The 27090-nt window shown below is 40.7% G+C and overlaps 1 protein-coding gene across 2 annotated transcripts in view; it reads left to right on the top strand.

The window, feature by feature from the left end:
• Positions 1-27090, top strand: part of AFTPH (aftiphilin) — a 68760-nt gene that overhangs the window by 18553 nt on the left and 23117 nt on the right. For both annotated transcript variants that reach the window (XM_001513113.4, XM_007672066.3), the window contains exons 2-5: positions 5125-7061; positions 23070-23215; positions 23717-23843; positions 24255-24311. In XM_001513113.4, coding sequence (XP_001513163.1) covers positions 5157-7061; positions 23070-23215; positions 23717-23843; positions 24255-24311 — 2235 coding nt within the window. In that variant the 5' untranslated portion in view covers positions 5125-5156. The remainder of the gene's footprint in view (positions 1-5124; positions 7062-23069; positions 23216-23716; positions 23844-24254; positions 24312-27090) is intronic.

The raw sequence follows: 27090 nt of genomic DNA, 5'->3' as shown, positions 1-27090 counted from the left end.
GAAACAAAGTGATTTTCTTTCCTTGCAATTCCTATAGCCAGCGTACATCCTTAACCTAAAATTACGAATTCTATATCTTGTCCCTATTCACACCTATAATAGAAGGAGCTTTTATACAGTATTTGTATGTTTTAGGGCACTCACCAGATCTAATTTGCCTTTTATTGCACCAAGCAAGGCAGGTTGCTTAGAAGTCTAAACTCTTAGCTCCATAAGAAGAGAACAGTGGCCAGTATAACAAACAAGGAATTGGAATCTGACTTTAAAATTTTGTGTCTTTTTTTTTTTTTACAATTAAGAAGAATGTAATAGTACTGGCAAACATTTATACTGAAATAGTTAACTTTCATTTTAGATTTTCCTTTTTAAAATATCAAGTTTCATAAACTCTAAAATGAGGCTTCATCTGAATATTTTCTGAAAATAAAATAATTAGAATCTTTGGTGTTAAGATTTTCTCCATATTCAGAATTTCTTAATTGATTTCTTCTTATTAGATGAGATTTGCTTACTTTTAGTGTAGATGTCCTTAATTTTTAAGATAATGCCTTTTGTTTAACTGAAACTCATTCTGTGGATGCTAATTACCTCTAATATCTAGCCTCGGTCGCTATCACCATTTTTCTACATGCTGGTTCTTGTTACCATTTTTCTGCAATTGCTTCGTGTTTCTTTGCTGGTCAGTGATACTTTTAAATCAACCACAAGGGCCAGTGTTGATCACAACATGGGCTTCTGGCACAGAGGTAAAGTCAGTTCTGCTGTAATTTGTGTTTTGCTGCACATTTTAGTTAAGAGGTTGTTAGGAAATTAGGGAACATTTGCCTGACACCGTGAGCTTGTTGATGGAGCATGCCGCACTGTCAGAAAGAAAGGTTTGTGGTAAAGAGTAGGCAGTGGAATGGGTGAATACTATAGCATGAGTTTTCCTTAGATGGGAGTTTTGCAAGAATAAAACAGCCCATTTTTTAGGAGAACTGGGCATACCCTCAATTCTGGCAGAATTAGGGAACATTCTTCTGCACATTCAATCTGTCACAAGATCCTGTCAGTTCCTACCTTCACAATATCTCTAGAATCCAACCTTTCTTCTCCATTCAAACTGCTGTCATGCGGATCCAAGCTCTATTTTCTACCTTGATTTCTGCAGCAAACTCCTCACTAATCCCCCTGACTCCTGCCTCTCCCCTCTCTGGTTCATTCTGCAGCCTGGATCCATTTTTCTGAAAAACCATTCTGTCCATATTTCCCCAGTCCTCGAAAACCTCTAATCGTTGCCTATCCACCTCCACATTAAACAAGAACTCTTTACCATCAGTTTTAAAGCACTCAATTAGCTCTCTCCCTCCTATCTTACCTCACTGATCTCTCACTACAACCCGTTCCACGCATTCTGCTCCTCCAGAGCCAGCCTACTTATTATACCTGTCTTATCCTCTTCCACTGCTGAACCCTTGCCCACGTCCTCCTTCCAGCCTAGAACTCTTTCCCCCTTCATATCCTACAGTCCATCACTCTCCCCACTTTCAAAACCCTCCTAAAATCACATCTCCTCCAAGAGGACATTCCTGACTAAACTCTCATTTTCCCTCTCTGCCCTCCCTTCTATGTTGACTACGCTTTTGAGTGTGTATCACGTAAGTACTTTGATACTCACCCCAGCCCCGCAGCCCTTATGTACACATCCTTATACTGTACTATTTCCCTTATTTGTAATTTATTTTTATGTCTGGCTCCCCTTCTAGAGTGTAAGCTTCTTGTGGGCAGGGGTTGCATCTACTAACTTTGTTGTATTGTCCTTTCCCGAACGCTTAGTACAGTGCTTTGCACAGTGAGTGCTCAAAAAAATTCACGGATTGATTCACATCATGTCTGGAAAAGAACAATGTGGTGCCAGAAGGAATGATTATACATGTGTACATGGTGTCTGACATGGAGAATACTTCCAAGCAAGCTTTCCTTAAGGCAGGATTCTGCAAGAATGTATCCCCCATTTATGAGAACCAGCTAGATTTCCTCACTGCCTGCGGGCCTCTTTTAAAACACAGTCAGAAGCCATCTTAGAGTTAAGAAGAGTACCAGAGGGCCTAGTGCCTCATCATCTCCTTTGTCATTAGACGCATTTTACCCCTACTTCCACTACTAATAGTGGTATTTAATAAAGATTTTCTATGTCCCCGGCTCTAGGAGAGATGCAAGATAAGAAGATTAGACACAGTTCCTGTTCCATTCAGGGCTTATAGTCTAAGTGGGAGAGCAGAGAGTTTATCTCCCATTTTAAAGATGAGAATACTGAGGCACCTAGGCCAGTGGCGAAGGTGGGACTAGTACCCAGATCTTCTGCCTCTGAGCTGTACACCCATTCGGGCCACACTGCCTTAAATTATCAAATTTTTCCCTTGTTCCAGGATCAGGTCTTTTGGGACAGACTCAACCAAACTTTCAAATGAAGAGCACTTCAGAGTTTTTATTTTAGAATATAATAGAGCATTTTCTTATCCATTTGCCTATTTTCACCTGGCTAGTAGTAATGATGACTTTGTACTGCAGTTTGAATGGAGCTTGAGTGCTCATATTGTTCCTTTTAATGATTCCAAGTTTTTGGACTTGACCCAGAATCCTATCCTCAAAACAATCTTGAAAATAGTTTTCAAGAATGTGTGTCCACTGTGTGTTTGTATGCAGATATGTGGGTGGATTCATGTATATACAGCCCTCAAAGATTTTGCTAGTCCAAGGACTTTCATAATCAGAGTATAAATTAAATTTGATTTCAATCCACTTGCTGCCTAAATTAAATTTTTAGACTTCTGTTCCTTTGTTTCCTCATCTTTTTAAGTGGATATCCTGCCAAACATCTACTGTTGCATACCCTTTGCAGTTTTTCCGGACTACCAAGTAGCCCACCTCAGTGCAAATTGTTTGGTCATTTGCAGTTTAAAGTTTTCTCACAGGGTTGTGAATTTTTCAAATGCCAGTCTTTTCCACATATTTTTCAGATAGTTTGCCAGTCCTCTCACTTTGTGCCCCTTGCCCCTGTACTTCTAATTCTTTTGCCTCTTAGTTACCCCAAGAAGAGAGCAGTGTTATTACGCTGACCTCCTTTGGTCAGAGATCCCATTGAGCAAGATCTGAAAGGTTCTCAAATTGATGTTCCTCTTTGGTGGAAGGGAGCAAATTAAAATTGGATCGTCATTAACTGGCATGCACAGGTTGGAGTGTATATCAATCAGCCAGTGGTATTTACTGAGCACTTGCCATGTGCCAAGCACTGTACTAAGCGCTTGGGAGACTGCAGTATCATATGTTAGCCAAATTCCCTGCTGACAAGAGGTTGTTCTTCCATGTTGCCTAACAGTTTTGTTTTAAAAAAAAACCCAGAGAGGAAATCCACATTTCGCAAGAGTGAGAAGGTTGTGAATTGAAAGTTACTACTGCTTAAGAACTTATAAATTTTCATCAGGATTTGGGGTGACCTGGTTTCTCACATCTTCAGCTGTATTTGGATATTGACATCAGTCTGCAGAACTGCCTTTAGAATTTAAGCCAACTAATATTCTTAATTTCTTTTTCCAAACTGGCCTCTTCTGCTGCATTGTCCTGTCTTAGAGATGGTCCAGAGAGGTTGGGATGGTTCTAGCAAGTTTAGAAGGATTCGCTGTGAGACATATTAGAGGAAAGGAAGAGGAGTGACTGAATCCTAGACGGGATCCTAGGTATCCAGTTAATCAACCAGTCAGTCAATCAACGGTATTTACTGAGTGCATCCTGTGTGCATAGCACTGTACTAAGCAGTTGGGAGAGTACAGTACAACAGAATTAGCAGATACGTTCCCTGCCCATAACGAGCTTGCAGTCCAGAGGGGGAAGCAGATGTTAATATGAATAAATAAGTAATTTGTAATGCAAGTCAATTCAAGGTTTTAACGTTTTTATTTTCCCTTTGGGTAAAGCGTCATTGCTGGTGTTTAGGAAGATTTGCACAGAATATGGGTCACAATTTTTGAATTTGCAGCAACTGCCACAAAGGTAAAATTAATGGCCGCCCATGCTGCCACTGCCTCAACAAAAAGTGACAGAGGAACAGAAGTCCCTGGACTCCTAGCCCCTCCTGGAACAGTCAGAGCTAGGGGTGGGGAATGTATGTTGGGTGTGGAGGGAGGGGGGCAGGGAAACATCAGTGCTGAAGACCAGGGGCTGTTTCTGTGGTTCTAGAAATAAAGCAACTGCAACGACACTTTTATCAATATTCAAGTGCATGTAATGCAGTCATACTCCATAGGCTTGTATTAGGGCATGCTGGCAAATAGTATATCTGTGTGTGAAATATTTCTAAATCTGTCATTCATACAGGCTCAAGAGTTCTTTAAGATCCCTGAACCAGAACATTACAGTTGAGACCATTCTCATCTAACTAGAGGACAGTGTGAAAAAATTAAATAGCTGGACATTTTACATGCTCTTAAAGTTGTTGCTTTGCACATATTTCTCCACTCGTCAAAATCCTCCATTGGCTTCCTGTTTCCTTGTGCATCAAACATGTCATTACATTTGACTTCAAGGCTCTCCACCAATTCTTCCCATCTAACATATTTATTTTATCTGCTTCTCCCTAGCTTGCTCTCTTCCTTCCTCCCAAGCTAACCTTCTAACTCCACCTTGCTTATGATTCTGGCCTCTGTCCACTTGGTCATACTGTTCCCCTGGACTGAAACTCCATTCCTTCCCAGTCTGACAGACCACAGCTCTCTCCATATTCGGATTCTCATAAAATTCCACCTCCTCGAATGACTTGCCTCTGCTTAATTCCCTTCTCTCCAAGTTGTAGAAACCCACCAGCAACCTGTAGTGCTTATTATGTATTAGTACCCATCTTAGGCCCTTGTGTATATGTTTATTTAGTTATACAACCTGTTTGTTCATATTTTTTATGTTTGTCTCCCCTACTATATTATCAACTTCTTGTGGGCAGGGATTGCGGGCTACTTGCCGGAGTGTTTAGTAAAGTACTTTGCACCCAGCAGGCCCTCCAAAATGTCATTACTACTAGTATGGATGGTGCAGAGTTTTGAAAGGAGGTGATAATGGCAGAAAGTAATGTCATTTTGTTTTGTTTCTGTGTAGATCAAAATTAATCTTCTGAAAGCAGTGGAACAATGGAACCTGACATCATCCGAATGTATTCTTCTTCCCCACCACCATTAGATAATGGAGCTGAAGATGATGAAGATGATGAATTTGGGGAATTTGGTGGCTTTGCTGAAGTTAGCCCTTCTGGGGTAGGGTTTGCTGATTTTGATGCACCAAATTATGTTAATTCCAAGGAAGAATTTCTCCCCTCCAATCATTTTATGCCAATTCATGGCTTTTCAGAAAGTGTAGAGGGCCTTACAAGCTTTAAGCCTGTTAAAAATGGCAAAGACAAAGGCAGCATTGCAGAACTTTCTAGTCCCACCAAAGGGCAATCTGATATGCTATCTTCTACCACCAGCAAAGAAATAATTCAGTCCAGAACTTCAACTCCTACAATTGATGCCATAGAAAGTCCAGGTGATTTGAGAAAAATAGAGGAGTCGAGAGAAAATAGTAGAACACCTGAAAGCGTCTCCTCTGAAGGTTTTAGAATTGATGGGGAAGTGACTTATCAAGATGAACAAATAGACAGCTGTAATGGTGAGAAGCCCTCGTGTCTAGAACTTCTAACAAATGGATATGCAGTATTGGAAACGGTAAATCCTCTGGGAGCAGAAGATCTGGACAACATCACTAACTCACAGGGACTAAAAACTCTTAATATTCATAGCACCGAGTTAAATTTAGAATCCTTGCCTCAGTCTCCTGAGGAGTTTGCAGATTTTGCCTCATTTTCAAAAAAGGAAAAGATACCACTGGAAGAAAAAGGAAGAAAAGTTGTAAAAGACCGCGACACACTAACCGTTCAGGAAAACAATAAAATAAACAGAGTTAATGAACTAAATTCTGTCAAACAAGTGTCTTCAGAGAGAAGTTATGAAAATGAAGAGATTTTTGTTGAAGAAAATCAGTTCTGCATTTCAGAAACTAGTGTAGCAATTAGTGAGGATCTTAGTAATGGCAATCAAGACCCTGCAGCACTGGAGCAGAATGAACTTATAAGTTCTAGCACCCATCCAACCTTGAATGCGGTAGATAAAACTGAAAACACAGAAAGCCTTGGAAGGAGAGAACAGTGTGAAACTAATGAAAAACTTGATTTGTCAACTTATAAATGTGCTGTTCCATGTGTGGATGATAAAGCCTCTGAAACTGTTAAACTTGGTGATCTTCCAAAAGTTGAAAATAACAATATTAGTGAAGAAGTCCAAAGTTTTAGCAGTCTTCCCTTAAACAAAAATGCTTTGGATGATTTTTCAGAAGTGAAAAATGATAATTGTGGTAATGACTCTGTGTTGAGCCGTGACACAAACGAGGATGATTTTGGGGACTTTGGTACCGTTAGCGGAACAACCCCCCCTTTTGCCAGCACTTCTCAAGAGTCAATGAAGGCTGAAACTTTAGAGAAACCCTCTAAACAATTTGCACATTTTAAAGGACTGGGTGATGACTTTGGAGATTTTGGAGACACAAGTACTGCAAAAAGCTTTACCCAGTCAGAACTAAAGCAGACTTCAGATGCCTTGTCAGGGGAGCATGAGGTCACGAGACCATCTTCTGGGTCGGGAGTTGAAAGTGTTGCTAACCTGACCTATGATAGTGATGGTCAATTTGGAGATTTTGATTCTGTGCCAAAAACGCGAGATGAGTTCCAAGACTCTGATGACTTTGCAGACTTCAGTTCAGCTGGTCCTAACCAAGCTGCAGAATGGAATGCTTTTGAAGACGAACAAAAGGAGAGTTGCTCGTGGGCTGCTTTTGGAGATGAGCAGGCTGCCGAATCTCATCACAGAAAAGAGGCATGGCAATCACATCGGACAGATGAAAGTGTTGATTATCCAGTGACCCAAAAGACTCCTGGTGGCCCTTTGGCAACTCTTCAAGGAGCCATTAGTGACCATTCACAAGAATCAGCACCGTCAGTTCAGGTACCGTGTCTCCTTTAATGTAGTAGATGAATTTGCTGCCGAGGCCTCATCGGTTCAGAACATTTCTGTTGGGCACCTGTGTAGGGTTTGTCTTGATTGATGTAGGTCTGACACATATAACAGTCCCTTCTCTTTTTCACTGCACTCTGCAGCTGCTAAATTGTAGATGTACCCTCCCAGCTTAAAGAAGTATTAAAGTTTCTCTCAAAGAATGCATGGGTAATTTCAATGTATATCTCTAATGGTTATTAAAAAATATTCAGTGGAATAGCTGGTTTAAAATTAAATAGTCTCCAAAGAAATTCATGAAAAAGTCCCCCAAAGAATTGATAGAATACATTTTTGAGCTGTTGTTCTCAAAAATGAAAACACTCGGAACATTGCATCCAAATTTTCCTGCTAGCTTCATTGTGAGCATCTAAGAAATTTGGTTTTTATAGGGAAATAGAGAGGAGGAGCAGCATGGCGTAATGGAAGAAGCACAGGCCTGGGGAATCAGAAAACCTGGGTTCTGTCCAGCTCTGCCTGTTGTCTGCTGCTTGCCCTGGGGCACATCATGTCACTTCTCTGTACCTCAGTTTCTTCATTTGTAAAATCGGTGTTCAGTGCCTCTTCTTCCTCCCACTTAGACTGTGAGCCCCAAATGAGATAGGACCTGTTTGTTTCCAGCATGATTAACTTGCATTTACCCCATTGTTTACACCAGTGCTTGACACTTGGAAACTGCTTAACAAATACATTAATAAAAAGAGTATTATTAATAATAATAACAAATTGAGAAATTTTATTTTGAAATGTATTTGTATATTAGCTTAAATGTTCATTAATGAATTAAACATATTTAGAAATGAATAATGGCTTCTGATCATTCAAGTAGTTCATGTGGGATTTGATTATCTTGTATCTACTCCAGTGCCTAGAATGGTATTTGGCACATAAGCACTTAACAAAAACCACTATTATTATTATTATTTCAGCACTAAATAAGTGTGCTATTTTAAATCCATTTAGCTTTATTTCAAGTGACTTTAGGACCTCTCTTGTAAAAGTGGATGTTAAATACCTCAGGAAGAAATGAGAATGAGATCTACCTTTGGTCCTGTAGATTGAATGTTAATTTTGAAAGGTAGACTCCCATTAGCATATAACACAAGTGAATAAAAATCAGACATCTGTAAACTGGTACAGGAGAGCAAGGGATTGGGGAAGGGTCCCTATTCCAAACTGTAAATTAAGTTAGTACTGTAAGTAATCAACTTTACATAACCACGATCTTCTACTTTTTATGGAAATGTTCTAAGGCAATGTTCTAAGGCACCTCTAAGTTCTTATGTTCTTCCTATTTCTTTAAAGAAATGTAAATTGAGTTTTATAAGTTTGGCTAGGTGACGAAGCTTCCTGGAAGTGTGGTAAACTGAATTTTTTAAGGTTGCCTGCTAGTAGAGGTGCTTAGTACAGTATTCTGCACACAGTAAATATCCTTGACTAATAGTAGGATGTCAGTGAAGCAGTCAAGGACCTTATATTTTGGGGAGGACAAGACAAAATGGGAACCTGAAGCAAGAACCGGAAAAATTCAGGGAAAAATAGAAAACAGTACAAGATTCAGAATTATTTTTTAGCAAAGCCTGGTGCTGAAACATAGCTTGTTTTCCCAGTTGTCCTATTTTTCAGGATAGTGAAGAGAGTGGGTAGTGAGTTAGGGTTGAGGGTAAGAAAGCAAGGGAACTGTAGGTTTAATGTTGGCTTATTAGAAGATCTAGAAATATATGTCGGAGTGTCTGTATTGTCTATATCCTATTGTCTATAGTAGACAACCCTGTGTCATAAAACTAAAAAAAATTCACGCCAAAGGGTACAGACTGAATATTAGTTTGGAAAATTAATTATGGTAGCTAAGCCTCTAAATGTATTGTAATACAGGTTTCCTTGTCAGTTTCAGCTCTTGAAAGTATCTGCAGTTAGAGTAAATGGAGTAAGGGAACGGCTAGGTTTCTGTCACTGTGGGTGATAATCAAGAAGATTTATAGGAAAAAAAATGTTTTGGCCACTTTGAAGCGGGCTGCATTCCAACTCATTACCAGACGTTGTAATTCCTTCCTTTGTCAGTAATTAATTTGCCTTGCGCAGAGATTTTAATGAAAACGGCTTAAAAACTTACCAGTACATTTATGGGAACTGTGTATCTGAATTAGTTAGTTTCAAATTCTCTGGATAATGTTCATCAAGTTCTGATAAGGAGATGCACAATGCAATAATACATGGTCCAGGAAAACCTGGTTACACACAACTGTACACTGTGGTAGGCAAAATAGCGTACAAAAAACTGAATATGGATTCTCATAAGCTTTCTTGGCAAAGAACATCTACATCTGAAAGGTTTTGGAATCAGTCAGTGGTATTTATTGAGCTGCTTACGTGTTCAAAGCACTGTATTAAGTGTTCGGGAAGGAATAATACAATGGAGTTGGTAGATGCAGCATGCAACTGATAAATTCCAGTAAATTTCCATCCCCAGCAAAGCCTTATGTCGGCTGTTTTCATTCTGGTTTTACACTAGGGTCCTAGTGGAGCACCATTTCAAAAGGATTTGGAGTATGGTCTTCTAATGGGTGTGTTACCTGGCATTTTCCTAGAATCTCTTCTGAATGCTTGGTACCACTTCTTATTAGATCTGGATTTTCCTGCAACCCTGTATTCCCATCAGAAACTGAGGTTGCAGGGAACCTGACTTTTCTGGGTGAGGTATCCAGAATTCCTCAGAAGCCCCCTGAATGACAGCTATTCTTATCAGTTTGACCTAGGCTCACTGGTAGCTCTAAACCTCTGCTGTCTGACCAGTTAAACGTACTTCTTGATTCCACCGAATTCAGAGCAGCAGGTGAGTCTGGTTCTATCGTGAAGGCTTGGGTGTTCTTCTGTAACCTGGGCAAATGTTGGTTAGCAGCTGCAGGGGAGCCAGGGGTCTATCTAGCTCCCTTAGAGCTTTCAGGGGAGTATTTAAATGCCATGTGTTCTGTGGGATTGAATTGTTTGCAGCCTTCTGCTAGATCTCAACCCTCCAAATAGCTGAAGTATTACAGCTTCTGCACTTCTTAACTCAGATCTTGCATGTGAGCTAAGTATTGATTCACTTCAGAATAAGTAACTTCACAACCAAGGCAGCCCTTGTAAAATTTGAGTAATTTAGAACCCAGGGACTACCATAGGCCTTTGCCCAGAGTTTTGTGAACTGTGCCTTTAATAATATATTTTAATACATAATATTTGCATTTGGGATCTGGAGTGTAGGTTAGCTGAAAAGGACTTAGAAAACTAGTAAAGAAAGAAAGAAAAATCCAAGAAAAAAGTTGAACTTGTGTTTTTTTTTCTTTTGAGGGGACTGATAGGAGGACAGAAATAAGCTCACTGCACTAGAAAAGAAATGTTAGACCAACTTTGCAGAAGGCAATCAAACTTCTCTCTCACTGGCAGTCCAGTGCCCAGACTGACAGTAGTAAGTAGTAGTTATACTACTCGTGGCTTAGTGGAAAGTGCAGGGGCTTAGGAGTCAGAGGACATGGGTTCTAATCCTGGCTCTGCCACTTGTCTGCTGTGTGACCTTGGGCAAGCCACTTAACTTCTCTGGGCCTCAGTTACCTCATCTGTAAAATGGGGATTAAACCTGTGAGCCCCACGAGGGACAACCTGCTTACCTGTATCTACCCCAGCGCTTCGAACAGTGCTTGGCATGTAGTAAGCACTTAACAAATACCATCATCATTATTAGTAGTAGTATTAAGAGTATTAAGCACTTTGGGCAGAACACTGTACTGAGTTTTGGGAAACAATACACGGGTGCAGATGAGTCATGGTCCTTGATCCTCGAGGACTCACAGTCTAAAAATTAAAAAGGAGAGAGGACTGGTGAGAGACGTAGAAGAAGAGATCAAACAAAACATTAGGACACTTAAAGATAAAAAGGAAAGTTTTCTAGGGTACTGTGTGGCTGGGGAGCAGAATTTCAGACTCTTTGTGGGTCAGAGTCCACAGCCACAACTGCAGACACAGTGACTACAGCAGTAGCCACCACGGCCTTCCCCAGGTTTTGTGGAGGCGACGTGCTGCAGCTGCTTTTCTCTGTCCTGCTAGGGTGGTCCAGAGCAGGCCAGATAGATGGAGGTTCCTCACTTATGCGGAGGAGAGCTGGTGCGAGATCCCGGGAAAGCAGGGTGTCTGTCCGGTTTCGGGAAAAGCCAAGGACCCATGATGTCGCAGTTGCGGTGGATTCATTTTGCTGTCAGGCCTGGAGATTGCTTTACAGCAGTCAGTCATTTATTGAACACTTACTGTGTGCAAAGCACTGCAGCTAGTGTACCTGAGAGTATAATACAGCAGAATTGACAGACATGTTCCCTGCCCTCAAGGAGTTTTTGGTCTGGGGGGGAGATGGACAGTAAAATAAATTACGGATATTGGGTGGGGAATGTGTTTACCAGCATTGTTATATTGTACTCTTCCAAGCATTTAGTACAGCGTTGGGCACACAGTAAGCACTCAAGAAATGATTGATAAGTACATAAGTGTTATGGGGTTGAGTGTGAAGTGAAAAAAGGGTGCACATGCAGCAGCTTCAATCTTCACAGCTTGCAGTGCAAAAAGCATGCCAGGAGCAGGGATCCTGGGAGTTGGGGCGGGTGGGGAGGGGAGGCGTGTGTGGGGGTGTGTGTTGAATGAGGGGTGGGGGAGCCAGCAGGTTCTCAGAGGATTCGTGCAGCCATCTGGTGGAGAGAGACAGAGCTAGAAGAGGGACTGGAGGGACCTTAATCAGAGTTGCTCTCCTGAGCTATTCAACTTTCCCCATTTTATACAGTTTTCCAAACGGCATCCTTCCTTTTCTGACAGTGAAGTGTGGTCACTTTACTTCTTCCTCTGTTCTTGGGTTGGGGGCTGGTGGCATGTAGCTCTCTTCACCTTGGCCTCTAACCCCTGCTGAAAAAGGACATTAATTTAGTCTCCCATTGAGAACTTAAATTTATTAGTGGCTTCCTTAAAAATGTCTTCCTAATTGCAGCACTGGGTAGGGGCATCACGTTCTTGAAAACACTCACAGATGTCAGTAACAATAAATAATAGATGTTAGTGGGAATGCTCCCTTGAAGTAATTTATTCCAATTGAAACTCATCTGGATTCAGCTAGTGTCAAACACGGGCCTTAAATGATTATGTCCAAGTTCAGTTTGGGTTCAGATGTAATTTTGGACCATGAAAGTCTGTGACAATTCAAAGCTCAGTGGCCCATATTGAACTGAGCTCTTGACAGTGTACTTCAGGAAACAATTCCTTGTTGGGGAGGGAAATAGAAATAAGGCATCATGGCCATTTCTCATTTCTTTAATGTTACTTGCTTACCTATATGCATATCCCACTGTTTGTAAACGAACTGGGAAATTGGAAGCGTATACTGACAAGCAGCCCCTTTTTTGTTCAAAATTGTTAGAATTATGCATTCTTTTAACTGGGTTAGGAAGATTTGTTTTCTTGTTTTTTCTCCATGTTTGTCCTATTCCTTTCTGCATTTCCTGTAATGTTTCTCTTTTTCTCTACTTCCCTGTTGTTAAGGTTTTGCACCTCTCCCTTTCCTTCTTCCAGCTCTTTTTCCCCATTCCATCTTTCCTTCTCTTTCCCTTTGACATTTACATTAGAACATCACACATTTAACCCTGTTCCTTTTCCATTTTTTGGTATGGAATAAGTACCACACAGTATTTGTTGATCTTTTATTAAGCTAATGACCATTTAAAATGTTATTCACATTAATTTTTATTAATGTCTAGAGTATTAGCTCTTACATACTATTTGCATTGTTTTCTTTTCCACTCTATTTGTGCATATTTTCTTTTGCTTTATGTTTCTAATATTTTTAATCCCATAATTTTAATTTTTAAAAATAACCTTTCACATGCAAGCTTTTATCCCTTGGAGTTCTTTCAAGTGGGAATTGATTCTCTCAGAAATCTTTTTTAAACATTTTGTTTTTTCTCATTTTGATTAACTTTTTTCTTTATTTTTCTTGGAAGTTTTACTTTTAGTCAGTGATTATGGCTTTCCCCAGTATTTTTTAATTTCTCGATTTTGCTTTTAAAATCTCTTTCATTCTTCTCTTCTTTTTATTGCCCTTTTAGTTTGTAGTACTACTTTGTCCTGTTTTTCATTTTGTAACTAATTATGTTTAGTTAAGCATTTTCTTTGCTCTCCTTTTGGACTCTAACCTCCTGAGTTGTGTGTCTTCTCCTCGCTTAGGTTTTTCCAGCTGACAGTTGCCATTAAGCATGGAGGGTCCTATACGCAGCCTTTCTAAGCCCAAATAGCAGGCATTGGGTCACTTAGAGCCCAATGCATTAGCAATTGCTGTTGAGTTAAAGGGAATGCACTCTAGGCTCCTGTTCTGGCTCAAGAACGCTGAAAGGAAGGCAGAAAATTAGCAACAGCCGGACCCTCTCAGCTCCCTCCTACTGTCTCCTTTTATTTCCTTTTACTCAATCACTTTTTCTTCACCACTTGATGTTCTTCTCAGTCTTTCAGTGTCCCTAATGTCTTTTACCACTCTGTGAATTCTCCTCCTCCTCCTCTGCTCTCTTCATTGATTTACAATCTCTACCCCACACCATCTCCCAGACACACTTTTCTGTCTGTCTTCTCCATTGCTGGTCCCCGTTTTTCCCCCTGCGTTCAGGTGCTCCACTTTCTTCCTCTCTCTCCCCTTATCGTCTTTCCTTACTTAGCTCTTTTCTGCTCCCTTGCCACTGATACAGAGCCATGGAGGATAGCCAGCCCACACTGTGTCCTAGCTGGGTTCTGCAGTTCTCTTTCCTGTCCCATGCAGAATTTCTTTGTGAAAGGAAACTATGGGATCACCTACTGGTGAATGAAAGATTTATAGCCACTATGATGGGTAGGTTGCCTGTGTGAACCTAATTGTCCTTCTGATTTTGCCCTCTTAAGGCAGAGTATCTCTAAACCTTTCTTTTACCTCGGTGGCCTGCCAGTTTACAGGTTGGACAATGAAGATTCTCTCCCCACACCCCACCCCTAATGAGGACATCCAACAGGAGCTCACTCTAATGGTTTTATAAGTACAGTTAGAAAATGACTCCCAGACATAATTTTGACAACTTAAGTGTTTTATATTCTCTTTATGAGAAAATCCTATCCATGGAATCTGTTGAGAAATGGAGGATGCTAAATGACTAAGAATATATTCCCAAACCACCCACTTGGATTCTAGTTCCATTAGCAAATTCTGACACTGATAATCCATTTGTGATCAAGTTTTACAATGACTATCCCCTAAGAGGATCCAGTGTAAATTGAAATATTGGGTTGCGCCTTTGAAAAGTAAAAAGATCATTTATTTTGTTGAATTGAATCGTGATTTTATTTGCAGATCGTTTTGAGGTTTGATTATTCATCCACTCTCTGTAAAGTGAGCACTCTGAAGCTGAGCCTGACTTTTACCTTTCCCCTCCATAGTTCAAGTGCAGAATAGACAGGCTTTAAAAGTAGGATTTTTTTTTTCCAAATCCATCTATCTGCCTAAAGTTTGTAAATTAATGTTTTTATGTGGATACTTGAAGCACTGACAAAGGGAAATTCAGATCTGATCCTTTTTGTCACTGAAGTTCTTCATTAATGAAAAACACAAGTAGTCCATTAAAAAATTTATTTTTTATCTTTTTAATAAATTTGACATTTTGCTTTTGTTTTAATATATATAATTTACTACAGCACAAGATTAAGTTAATTTATTCTTGGAAAAATAGTAACTGGGCAGAATCACATTTCAGAATAATAAACATTACCCCTGGTGGGCAGAGGACATGTCCACCAATTCTGTTGTATTCTCCCAAGCGCTTAGTATAGCATCCTGCCATGCAGTAAATATCAGTGATTGATCATGATGGGTAATAGTTGTCATAATAGTTGTCTTTATTACAATCTCGAGAACCACCAATTGTCTCATTCAAGCCCGATTTAAAACCAACATTACAGCAGTAGATTTGTACCTGAAAACTGATTTAATATTTAATGATGGTGAGGTATATGGTATATCCCTTCAAGAAGATCAGGTAACAATGACTTGAATATTGCTTCTAGGTTTCCACTTAGTGGAGGGCCTAGTGATATCAATAAAGAAGTCTAAACAAAGAGGGAAAAGCTTGAATTCTGTTAGGAAACTGTAGGGATAAAATATATTCATCATTTTAAAAAAATGAAAAGACAATAAATTGGAGAGATTGTAATCCAGTAAACCTGGACTAGGCGATCAATGAACCAGGGCTCTTTTCAGTGAGTTCTCACTAGCTGGTTGGCCAAAGACACAGCTTCTCACTGCGTTAATTTACCTGTCGGTAAAATGAGATAGTGTTACTTGTGTAACTTGCAAGACTATTCTGAAATTAAGTGACTCTGAAGTCTTTAGCGTTCAAAAAGGTAGAAAATATGGCAGCCAGATTTATTGGTTGCTAGCGTTGGGGATGAAAAGAATATTCAACCCATGTACCAAAGTACACCTAACTTGGGCTTTTTTTTAAGTGTTAATTTAAAAAAATGTTATTTGTTAAGTGTTTACTATGTGCCAAGAACTGTTCTAAGCACTGGGATTGATCCAGGATAATCAGGTTGTCCCAGGTGGGGCTCACAGTCTTAATCCCCTTTTTACAGATGAGGGAACTGAGGCCTAGAGAAGTTAAGTGGCTTACCCAAGGTCACACAGCAGACAAGTGACGGTGGCAGGATTAGAACCCATGTCCTCTGACTCGCAAGCCCATGCTCTTTCCACTAAACCACGCTGCTTCTCTGCTTTCAGTGTTTACAATGTGCCTGGTGCTATACTAAGCACTGGGTAGATACAGTAATCAGGTTGAACACAATCCAAGGCCAAATCCATTTACGGATGAGGTAATTGAGGCACAGAGGAATTGTGACTTTCACGAGGTCACACAGCAGACAGGTGGTGGTTCCCGGATTAGAACCCAAATCCTGCAGTACTGCTATCTTTTTTAGTTACTCTGGGAGGAAAACTGGCAGTTTGTGCTGGTATCCAGGAAGGGAGAGTAGTTTGACATAAAGTACTCCAAGGAGGCAGGCTACCCTCCAGCTCCCCAGCTCTTGACATCAGCCCTTGAATCAGAACCAGTAAGTCAATCTTATTTATTGAGCACTTACTGTGTGCAGAGCACTGTACTAAGCACTTGGGAGAGTGCCATATAACAGAGTTAATAGACATGTTCCCTGCCCACAACATTCACATTTTCACTTCCTTTGACACTTGTGTGCTTATGTGTAACTGATCAACAAGAACAGATGATCCATAGCTAGTTCCCTAGAGAATTACACAACCACCAACCTTAAGCCAACAACTATATTTTTCAAGTTGTGTTTTGGAAGACTACTGTAGTCATTATATTGTTATCTCTTTGGTTATTCTAATAAGCGCTAGTAGGCAAAGGGTACAGCATCTGTTCACTCAGGTAGTAGTTAACCCCTCCATCCCACCCAAAGTGAAGATGAAGGGAAGGCAGTTCATGTAAAATGAAAAGGGAAATGGTGCAAAGGAACAGTATGAAGGCTTGAGATTGTGAGGATTCATCTTTTTCCTTGTACATGGTCTGTTGCTAGCAAAGATATTCTTTTCTCAAACGCAGATCGTATATTAATTTCCTGGGTGGAAGCAGAAATTGGGACTGTTCTGCTAAGATCTTTGAAAAGGAAAGCCCAGCCCAGAAATTTAAAAGCAATTGTTCTATTTCAGCTATTTTAATGAATGACTAAAAATTCCCACCTCAGAATCCAGCAACGAGTGATGAAATTGAGTTGGATCACAGTCCTTTACCCACTCCTTCTTCGGGTTTAGAGTCGATTAGCAGGCTTCTCTGTCTCTCTACTTCAGACTGCTAATTTGAAGCGATTAAGAACATTTTCTTTCTCAATGCCCAGGGGAGAGGGCAGAAATAAGAGTCACTGACTGCATGTAGGAAAAGCAGCCCTCTCTGAGTGTTCTGCAGAACAAAGTATTTGAGCTCTTTTGGATGGGCAGGATATTAACATGCTAGTGCAAATCAATTTGCAGAACAACCTGCAGAAGTCTCCAGTTTGTCTGAATTTTCTAGAGTTGAATCCTCCAAGTTTGGTGGGGGGGGTCTTGTAATTGTGGCCAACCTGACTGGATGCTTATGTGGGGCTGGATGGATTTGGAATGACATCTTGACATCGTGTGCTTCCTTGAATTGTTTTGCTGTGCTCCCTCCTAATGTTCCCCCAGAGACCTCTCCAGTCCAGATTAAAGTACTGTTCTTGGACAACGAGGAGAAGCTGCAATTTTAAACCTGTTAGCCCAGGCTGATATGGTCTGGAGAGCAGTTGGCAGTGAGTTCATTTGTCTGGCTTTCAGCTGATCTGTCCCCTCTCTGGTACCTATGGACAACTGAATGCCTTTGTGTCTGATATTTTTATTTTAAGTGCCCAGGCTCATGCTGCCTCGGTTCCTGCTGCTAAATTTTGTAGCTGGGAGCAGTGGCCCTGTTTACAGGAATCTTGGAGGCAAATGCATAGGAAGAGGTCAGGTTTTCCCCCAGCTTTGTGGTCTGGCATGTATGAAGGGGTAGGGAGTACCAGGCCAGAGGGAGGACATGGACAAGGGGTCACTGGGGGGGGAAGACAAGATTGAGATATGGTGAATAGGTTGGCATTAGAGGAGTGAAGCGTGTGGGCTGGGTTGTCATTTGCAAGGCAACACTGCTCTGCTGACAAGGAAATTCCTCAGTTGCTGCCCTTCATCAAATTAGTACAACCTGGATCTTGAGTTTCCATAACTTCTCTTGCCCAAGAGTAGTGCAGCTTCCTGCTGGCTGTTTCAAATCCGGGCCTCAGGGGTGGGGAGGGAAGGGTGAGAGTATCATCACTGCTCTGAAAGTTGGATTAATTTATTTCGTACCTAGTTTGTTTTCCTAATTACCACTTGAGAATTTCTGCACCAGTCACACACTTTTGCGCTCACAACCACCATCTGACCTACCCTACTACTTAAAATACTCGCTCACCTACATGGCAACTTTTCCTTCTTCCTCCTCTCTGTGAATTATTTTAAGGTCTGTCTCTCCTCCTTTTTTGTAAACTGGAGGAAAGGGATTGTGTCTATTAATTTGATTGAGCCCTCCCTAAATAGTTAATACCGTGTTCTGCACAGAGAAGGAAAAACAGTTGACTAGGGTGGCCTTATGGCAAAATGGTCTCTAGCTGATTGAGGGTCCAGAGCCCAGGCCCAGGGCTCTACTCCTTGTGTCTCCTTCTCTAGCTCTGGTTGATGGACCAGGCCCAGTAGCACCCTCAGAGTCCAGGGAGGTGTACGGGTAAGCGTGGCTCAGAGGAAAGAGCCCGGGCTTGGGAGTCAGAGGTCATGAGTTCGAATCCCGGCTCCGCCGCTTGTCAGCTGTGTGACTGTGGGCAAGTCACTTCACTTCTCTGTGCCTCAGTTACCTCATCTGTAATGGGCAAGTCACTTCACTTCTCTGTGCCTCAGTTACCTCATCTGTAAAATGGGGATTAACGGTGAGCCTCACATGGACAACCTGATTACCCTGTATCTATCCCAGCACTTAGAACAGTGCTCTGCACATAGTAAGCACTTAACAAATACCAACATCATTATTATTATTATATTTTACTGAAACGTCTATTATGTACATACGAGACACTTATTCCAGGTGGGTTTTTGTCTTAAGCAGATTTATTCATTCAGTCATATTGACTGCTCAATGTGTGCAGAGCACTGTACTAAGCGCTTGGAAACTACAGTTCGGCAACAGATAGAGACAATCCCTACCCAACAATGGGCTCACAGTGTAGAAGAGGGAGACAGACAACAGAACAAGCAGATACCCAGTGAACGGAGTGAGAGAGGAGGGGGACGGAAAGTGTCTGAAAGTGAACTGACAGAAAAGGAGAGGCTAATTTATAATAGTCCATTTTGTGGACCGTATTGGTGTTTGTGTTTGTTCTGCTAAGGGAAACCCATGCTGCATCGAATTTCCAATTAGGTAGTTACCTGATCCCTTTAGAGGTAGTATTCATGGCCCTCTGATGGAAAGAGACTAAGTGCTTAGTCCCATGATACTGGCAAGTTGCAGGAGCCCAGGGATCTCGAGTCCAACTCTTCACCTCAGGTTTCTCAGTTTCCAGTAAGAATTCTTCCAAGTTATTTTTGTTTTCATTGATGGTTAAAGTAAAGGAAAGAATCTAACTGGATGAAATAATACTGAAGAAGGTAGCCTACTTAGTATATTGTTTCATGCAAAGATTTCAAGTTTATTTATGGGAATTACATATTTCACCCAAGGTCTAATTTTTCAAAGGGAGAATTTTGAATTTTTAAAGGATTTACCCTTAAAGGAATTTTACCACTTATTTGCATTTTCTAGTTCATTCCTATAGTGTACATCAGTGATTTGCCATTTTTTCTTACTCAGGGTGTAAAAAACTGCAATTACTAGATTTAATCAATGAGTATTAATATTTCAGTACTAATGGATGTTTTAAATCTTCAAAATTAAACAAATTAATTTGTACTTCAGTTTAGCAAGAGATATGAGATAGTTGTATTTCTCCCAGCTGTCAATACAGATGAATGGGGAGACAAGGAGAGGGAAAAGTCCCTCTCTCAGCATCTCGGTGCACTTGCAATTCACTCAGTTCCTTGAAAACAAGAGGGTTACATTCCTGACAAACCCCATGTTTATAGAATGTGTGCCTTAATGGAGCCATGCCCACATCCCATTTTTTCCAACATCATATTCCATATGCCATTTTTCAGTAGACAAGGTATCCTTTTAGTAACCACATAATCTTTAGCACTGTAACCAAGGCAGTCTTTTATAGAGAAATTAAATGTATGAAATAGCATATTCACTATGTAAGTAGTGGTTTTCATTCAGATTGTATGTGAGAGCTAAAGTACATTTCAGTGCTCTGGGCAGTTAGAGATTTAGGAATCAGCATGATTTTTGACAGCATATATAGACTGTCCCTAATAATGAATTAAGATTCATTATTATTATTATTATTATTATTATTACAGTGTACCAGGCACTGGACTAAGTGGTGAGGTGGATACAAGCAAATTATTGTTGGCATTTGTTAAGCGCTTACTATGTGCAGAGCACTGTTCTAAGTGCTGGGGTAGATACAGGGTAATCAGCTTGTTCTATGTGAGGCTCACAACCTTCAAATCAGGTTGGACAAGACCCTGTCCTACGTGGGATTCATTCATTCATTCAATAGTATTTATTGAGCGCTTACTATGTGCAGAGCACTGTACTAAGCGCTTGGGATGAACAAGTCGGCAACAGATAGAGACAGTCCCTGCCGTTTGACGGGCTTACAGTCTAATCGGGGGAGACGGACAGACGAGAACAATGGCACTAAACAGCGTCAAGAGGAAGAACATCTCGAAAAACAATGGCAACTAAATAGAATCGAGGCGATGTACAATTCATTAACAAAATAAATAGGGTAACGAAAATATATACAGTTGAGCGGACGAGTACAGTGCTGTGGGGATGGGAAGGGAGAGGTGGAGGAGCAGAGGGAAAAGGGGAAAATGAGGCTTTAGCTGCGGAGAGGTAAAGGGGGGGTGGCAGAGGGAGTAGAGGGGGAAGAGGAGCTCAGTCTGGGAACGCCTCTTGGAGGAGGTGATTTTTAAGTAAGGTTTTGAAGAGGGAAAGAGAATCAGTTTGGCGGAGGTGAGGAGGGAGGGCGTTCCAGGACCGTGGGAGGACGTGACCCAGGGGTCGACGGCGGGATAGGCGAGACCGAGGGATGGTGAGGAGGTGGGCGGCAGAGGAGCGGAGCGTGCGGGGTGGGCGGTAGAAAGAGAGAAGGGAGGAGAGGTAGGAAGGGGCAAGGTGATGGAGAGCCTTGAAGCCTAGAGTGAGGAGTTTTTGTTTGGAGCGGAGGTCGATAGGCAACCACTGGAGTTGTTTAAGAAGGGGAGTGACATGCCCAGATCGTTTCTGCAGGAAGATGAGCCGGGCAGCAGAGTGAAGAATAGACCGGAGCGGGGCGAGAGAGGAGGAAGGGAGGTCAGAGAGAAGGCTGACACAGTAGTCTAGCCGGGATATAACGAGAGCCCGTAATAGTAAGGTAGCCGTTTGGGTGGAGAGGAAAGGGCGGATCTTGGCGATATTGTAGAGGTGAAACCGGCAGGTCTTGGTAACGGATAGGATGTGTGGGGTGAACGAGAGGGACGCGTCAAGGATGACACCGAGATTGCGGGCCTGCGGGACGGGAAGGATGGTCGTGCCATCCACGGTGATAGAGAAGTCTGGGAGCGGACCGGGTTTGGGAGGGAAGATGAGGAGCTCAGTCTTGCTCATGTTGAGTTTTAGGTGGCAGGCCGACATCCAGGTGGAGACGTCCCGGAGGCAGGAGGATATGCGAGCCTGAAGGGAGGGGGAGAGGACGGGGCGGAGATGTAGATCTGCGTGTCATCTGCGTAGAGATGGTAGTCGAAGCCGTGAGAGCGGATGAGTTCACCGAGGGAGTGAGTGTAAATGGAGAACAGAAGAGGGCCAAGAACTGACCCTTGAGGAACTCCAACAGTTAAAGGATGGGAGGGGGAGGAGGCTCCAGCGTAGGAGACCGAGAATGATCGGCCAGAGAGGTAAGAGGAGAACCAGGAGAGGACAGAGTCCGTGAAGCCAAGGTGAGATAAGGTATGGAGGAGGAGGGGATGGTCGACAGTGTCAAAGGCAGCAGAGAGGTCAAGGAGGATCAGAATGGAGTAGGAGCCATTGGATTTGGCAAGAAGGAGGTCATGGGTGACCTTAGAGAGAGCAGTCTCGGTAGAGTGGAGGGGACAGAAGCCAGATCGGAGGGGGTCTAGGAGAGAATGGGAGTTAAGGAATTCTAGGCATCGATTGTAGATGACTCGTTCTAGGATTTTGGAAAGGAAGGGTAGTAGGGAGATAGGACGATAACTGGAGGGGGAAGTGTCTCAATCCCCATTTTACAGATGAGGTAACTGAGGCAAAGAGGAAGGGAAGTGACTTGCCCAAGGTCACCCAGCAGACATTTGGCAGAGCTGAGATTAGAACCCATGACCTGACTCTCAGTCCTGTGCTCTATCCACTACGCCATGTGCTATATATAGATATTGACATATGCAGTTTTGTTAGGGGAGAAGGTGGATTAGTTAGTGAAGACACTACAAAAGGCAGGACAAAGAAACTTACTAAATGATAATAGTACTAGATGAGTTGCAGAAATGATGAAATTAATTCAGTTGTATTTATTGAATGCTTATTGTGTGCAGAACAGTACTAAGCGCTTGGGAGAGTACAGTACAACAGTGAAGTCACATCAAATAGAAGGACTTCTTTGGAGACATTCTTATCTACTTAAATTCAAACCACTTGACAGTTATCTAACATCACCCTAAACTCTTTCTGGTGCAAATGTTCAATGGAAAAGTTGTCTGTATTTAGTTTGAAATGGCGCAGGATTTTTTCAAAGTATTCTCCAAACCGATTTCTACTATTAAATCTTAAACCTGGAAGTTTGAGGAGGTGGCAGAGACACCTTTAGCCTAGTGGGAAGAACACAGACCTGGGAGTCAGAGGCTCTGGGTTCTAATCTCGGCTCTGCCGCTTGTCTCATGTATGACCTTGGGCAAGTCACCTAACTTCTTTGTGCCTCAGTTTTCTCAACTGTAAAATGGAGATTCAATACCTGTTATCCTTTCTGCTTAGACTGTGAGCCCCATGTGGGACTGAGAATCTTGTATTTCTGCCCCAGTGCTTAATATAGTGCTTGGCATATAGTAAGTGCTTAACAAATATCACCATTATTGTTATAGTTTCTTAGACTTCAGAGATTTAACCCATTACAACTATTTTTCCTTGAAAACTATAAGATAAAATTAGAAAACTGGAAATCAATTTCTTTGGTTTTTTTTTTTAAATATATATATAGGCCGCATTGATAAGCCGTCTGCAACGAATATTTGAGGCCTGTTTTCCTGCAATTCCTGTTTCTGGGGCCGAAGAGAAGGTTACTTCCCTGAAGCTGTTGTTAGAAAACTTAGAGGAAAGAACAAGAGAGACCTCGACAGAAAGTGGGTAAGAAACTTTAAAGTTCTCATTGATTAGTATTCCTTTAAATAGTTTAAGCTGAATCACATTAGTCTCAGTTGCATAGTTAAATTTACTTTCAACTTTAACTTTGAATATTTTAAGAATCTGTTTATTGGAAATTTTCTAATGAACACAGGTATTGGTGTAATTTCATGCATTTGGTAGTTTCTCAGTTGCTTTAAGTGATGCCTAAGAGAGATAGTTAATTAGAATGTGGCTTATTACTTACACTTGCTACAAATTGCTATATTAATTCATGTGTTGATGAAGTCTAAGTAGACCATGTTCTGTCAGCTGTGGGCATCATTTTCCAATTATAAGTCTGAATAATAATTGTCTAAGAACACTAAAGCAACTTTAGTTCCCCCGAGTACTTGTGCTTGGGCATAAGCTTAATTGGAATTTGTAACATGTCAGTCATATTAAAACTAGAATATGCAGTGAAAGCTGCTGAGTCATCTGATTTTTTTCCATTGGCATCTCTAGAGAGCTGCTGGACGTGTGGACAGAACTGCAGGATATCCATGAAGCATATGGATTGAAATACCAGTGGGGAGGCTCCCACAGCAACAAGAAGCTTTTGTGCTCTTTGGGAATCGACACCCGAAATATCGTGAGTCTTGTTATAGTAAAAGGGCCTTATCTAACAGCTTTAAATCCTGCTTTTATGTTCCACCAATTCTCCTCCAAAAAGATGATTTCACGTACGATTCGTTATTTTTGTCTTTAAATGAAGGTCGAATCAAATGTGACTGTTTGCCTTTTGAAGTGAAAATCTCCATGTAATTTTTCTAAACAGCATTTATTTGCACAAGAAAGCTTTTCTGCTAAATACCTTTCTAGTGTGCTTAATTTTAAAACCATTTCAAGACCTTTACACTGTTCTTAAAATTCAGTGCTAACTCTAACAGGTTTAATAAAATGCCTGTTAGCTTATTTTAGAACATAGTTGATTTAGTTGGTCACTGAAAGATATGTTAGACTATTTCCTTAGTACTTTTTTTTTTCTCCCTCACATCTGCAGCTCTTTACAGGCAATAAGAAGCAGCCTGTTATAGTGCCCATGTACGCAGCAGGACTGGTAAGTACAGGAAAGCCCTCTTTTGCATATCTGTCATATTATATGTTAGTAATTTTCCCATAAAAAACATACCCAAAGCAAAAGTTAATTCCCTACATTTTGTGGCAGGAAAGATGAATGCTTGAAACAGGTGAAGTTGAGTGAATTGAAACTTATATTCTGCTATTGTTGTAAAACTTCTGACCATTGAACTTCTCTCCACATTTTCATAATTTTCTTGCTACTGTAATGAGTTAGTGAGGGTTTAAGGAAGTATTTTAGATGTAATCGTTATGAAATTTAGATATTTGTGTGTCATCCCATGGGAATCACATATTTAGATATAAATCCAGAAATGCCAAGGCTGCAGTTTTCATAGAAAGGAAACAGCAATCCCAACAGTAAGATCTGGCATTGACTACAATTTTAATGAATTGCACTGGAACCCACCTTTAAGCCATGACTTAAAACCTGTTGAATTTTGTTTTTTCAGATATGCCAGGTAGTCCAGGAAAACTCTGAAGGAATGATTAATTCTGTTCCTTATCAAGAACTATTTATATTTGAGTTTTGATGTTTGTGCGTGATGGACTTTTGAGTTTTAGGTGGTCCAAAAAATTATATTTGCTCTTTTAAACTGTGGTTAAATTCTTCCACCAATACCTTAAAAATGAAGAGGAAATACCTTATGGCCAAATTGGAAAAATAAAGAAATGGAAATTTAGGCTAAAGGGCAATTTCCTTGATCATTTTTGAGCATGTGAAAATGGGTTTGCAGTGGAACTTTGCTTGTTGCTCTTGTCTGCTTGACCTACAGCATTTTCTTCCATTCTTAAATTGCTGCTCTAATGATTTAAAATGTTTCATCTATTTTTGAAACACACTATTTTTACAGTGTAGAGATTAAAATAAAAAGTGTGCTAAGGCAAATATCTTCTTGCCTCTTTTGGCATTTGGGCCCTTGATAATATTCGAATTATTCTTTGTCAGCCTTTTACTTGCTTGAAGGGGATATGGTCCCTTTCAAAAGCTCTTATCTAAACAAGTCAAGTGAAGTCAAATTGTCCTTCTAGTGTCTCCCAGTGTATTGTTTCAGGTGCTGGTTTGTGGTCCAGAGCTCTACTTTTATATTATTTTTTTATGAACAGACCTCTGGAAAATGACATTGTTGTTTAGAAAAGTAGGATTTTTATGAATGAGCTTAATACAGATTTTAAAAGGATTCTTAAACCTTTATGTACAACTTGTGATTTTTTTCAGGGCATCTTGTTAATTTCTAAGTTCTGAAATTTATGCTATATAAATGTGTGATGTATTTTCTTTCTGATTTCAAACCAGGGAAAAGATATGTAGGACTCTAAGACTCGGGCTATTTTCAAGAATTACAAGTCTTTTTATTAGGAATGAATCTTTCACATAATGACCATGCTCCCCCTTTCTCTAGAAGGGAGAATAGCTTCTCTCTCTCTTTTAATTTTTTTAAATGATATTTGTTAAAGTGCTTACTATGTGCCAGGTACTATGTTAAGCACTAGGGTAGGTACAAGCTAAGCAGGTTGGACACAGTCTGTGTCCCACGTGGAGCTCACAGTCTTAATCTCCATTGTATGGCTGAAGTAGCTGAGGCCCAGAGAAGTGAAGTGACTTGCCCGAGGTCACAGAGCAGACAAATGGCAGATTCGGGATTCAAACGCAGATCCATCTGACTCCCAGGCACTTGCTCTTTTTACTAGGCCACTCTGCTTCTCTCTGCTTCCCTACTTTACCTGCCAGTGTTCCCAAGGTGGGTGAAGTTCTGAAAATCTCAACTCACCTTTCAGATGTGTGCAGGGGGAGATTTAGAGGAATTGGAATGCCAACCATTATGCCCTGACAGAATCACATAGAAAAACATGTGCCATTCTCCCATCCTGTTCCCAGATGGCACACAGCTAGGCTGTGCAAGCTCCTTGTAATAGGCTCTGTGAGTTTCTGCCTAACAAGTTAACAAAGTTTCACAATGCTCTTTTCTATTTTCCCCATTTCAGGCCCAGACTTAATGTTATCACAGGTTTGGTTTCTGAATTTTTGTTGTCTCCAAGAATATTAATAAATCAAACCGAATGAGGGTCTTCTTTTCAGGGGCAATTTAAATCATCCCTAGCACGTAAAATTTAGGCATGAAAGACATTAGTAATTCCTTGGAAGAGGTAATTGCTTTTATTAAAAATACCTACTGTGTGGGGCTCATGAAGCAAGGCTATAAAAATTTTATTGAGTTGTCCCAGTTTGTTCTGTATCAAACAACTTCTGAATTCATTTTTGAATTGTGTCTGTATCCTGCTTATAGAAGAAGTCTTTATTACTTTCATAGAAATTGACAACTAAGCAGTGAGATGTTTTCAAATTGGGGGATTTTTAAAAATCTGATTTTTATATTTGTGCTTAATTTCCAGAAATAGTCATATTTTCAAGGGCTCAACTCTTAAACTTTCCATTTTAAAATTCATTGATTTGTCTGATGGAAGAAAAGTGCATGTAAGGCTCATGGTTCAGTGATTTTGTTCCCTTTTATTAATTTAGTAGTGTGTTGATATGCAGTTGATAACTTTTTTATTTCTTCCTTTATTCATACATTTATCGTAAAGTATTCCTCATTGTTTCATAAGTTGTATATCATTCCCAAGTTTCCCAAGTTGTAGTCGCAGACAAGAAATGTGAGTTCGTTCTCCCTAGTCTCAGGGAATAAAAACCAGTGGGCCTACTGATTTAGTAGTGCTGAGTTAAACTGGGCTATTCTTTGGAAACTAAAATTCATTAA

Source organism: Ornithorhynchus anatinus, chromosome 9 (genome assembly GCF_004115215.2).
Source record: "Ornithorhynchus anatinus isolate Pmale09 chromosome 9, mOrnAna1.pri.v4, whole genome shotgun sequence".
Taxonomy (NCBI): domain Eukaryota; kingdom Metazoa; phylum Chordata; class Mammalia; order Monotremata; family Ornithorhynchidae; genus Ornithorhynchus; species Ornithorhynchus anatinus.
Note: the sequence above shows the minus strand (reverse complement) of the source record. Positions and strands in the feature narration are given on the sequence as shown.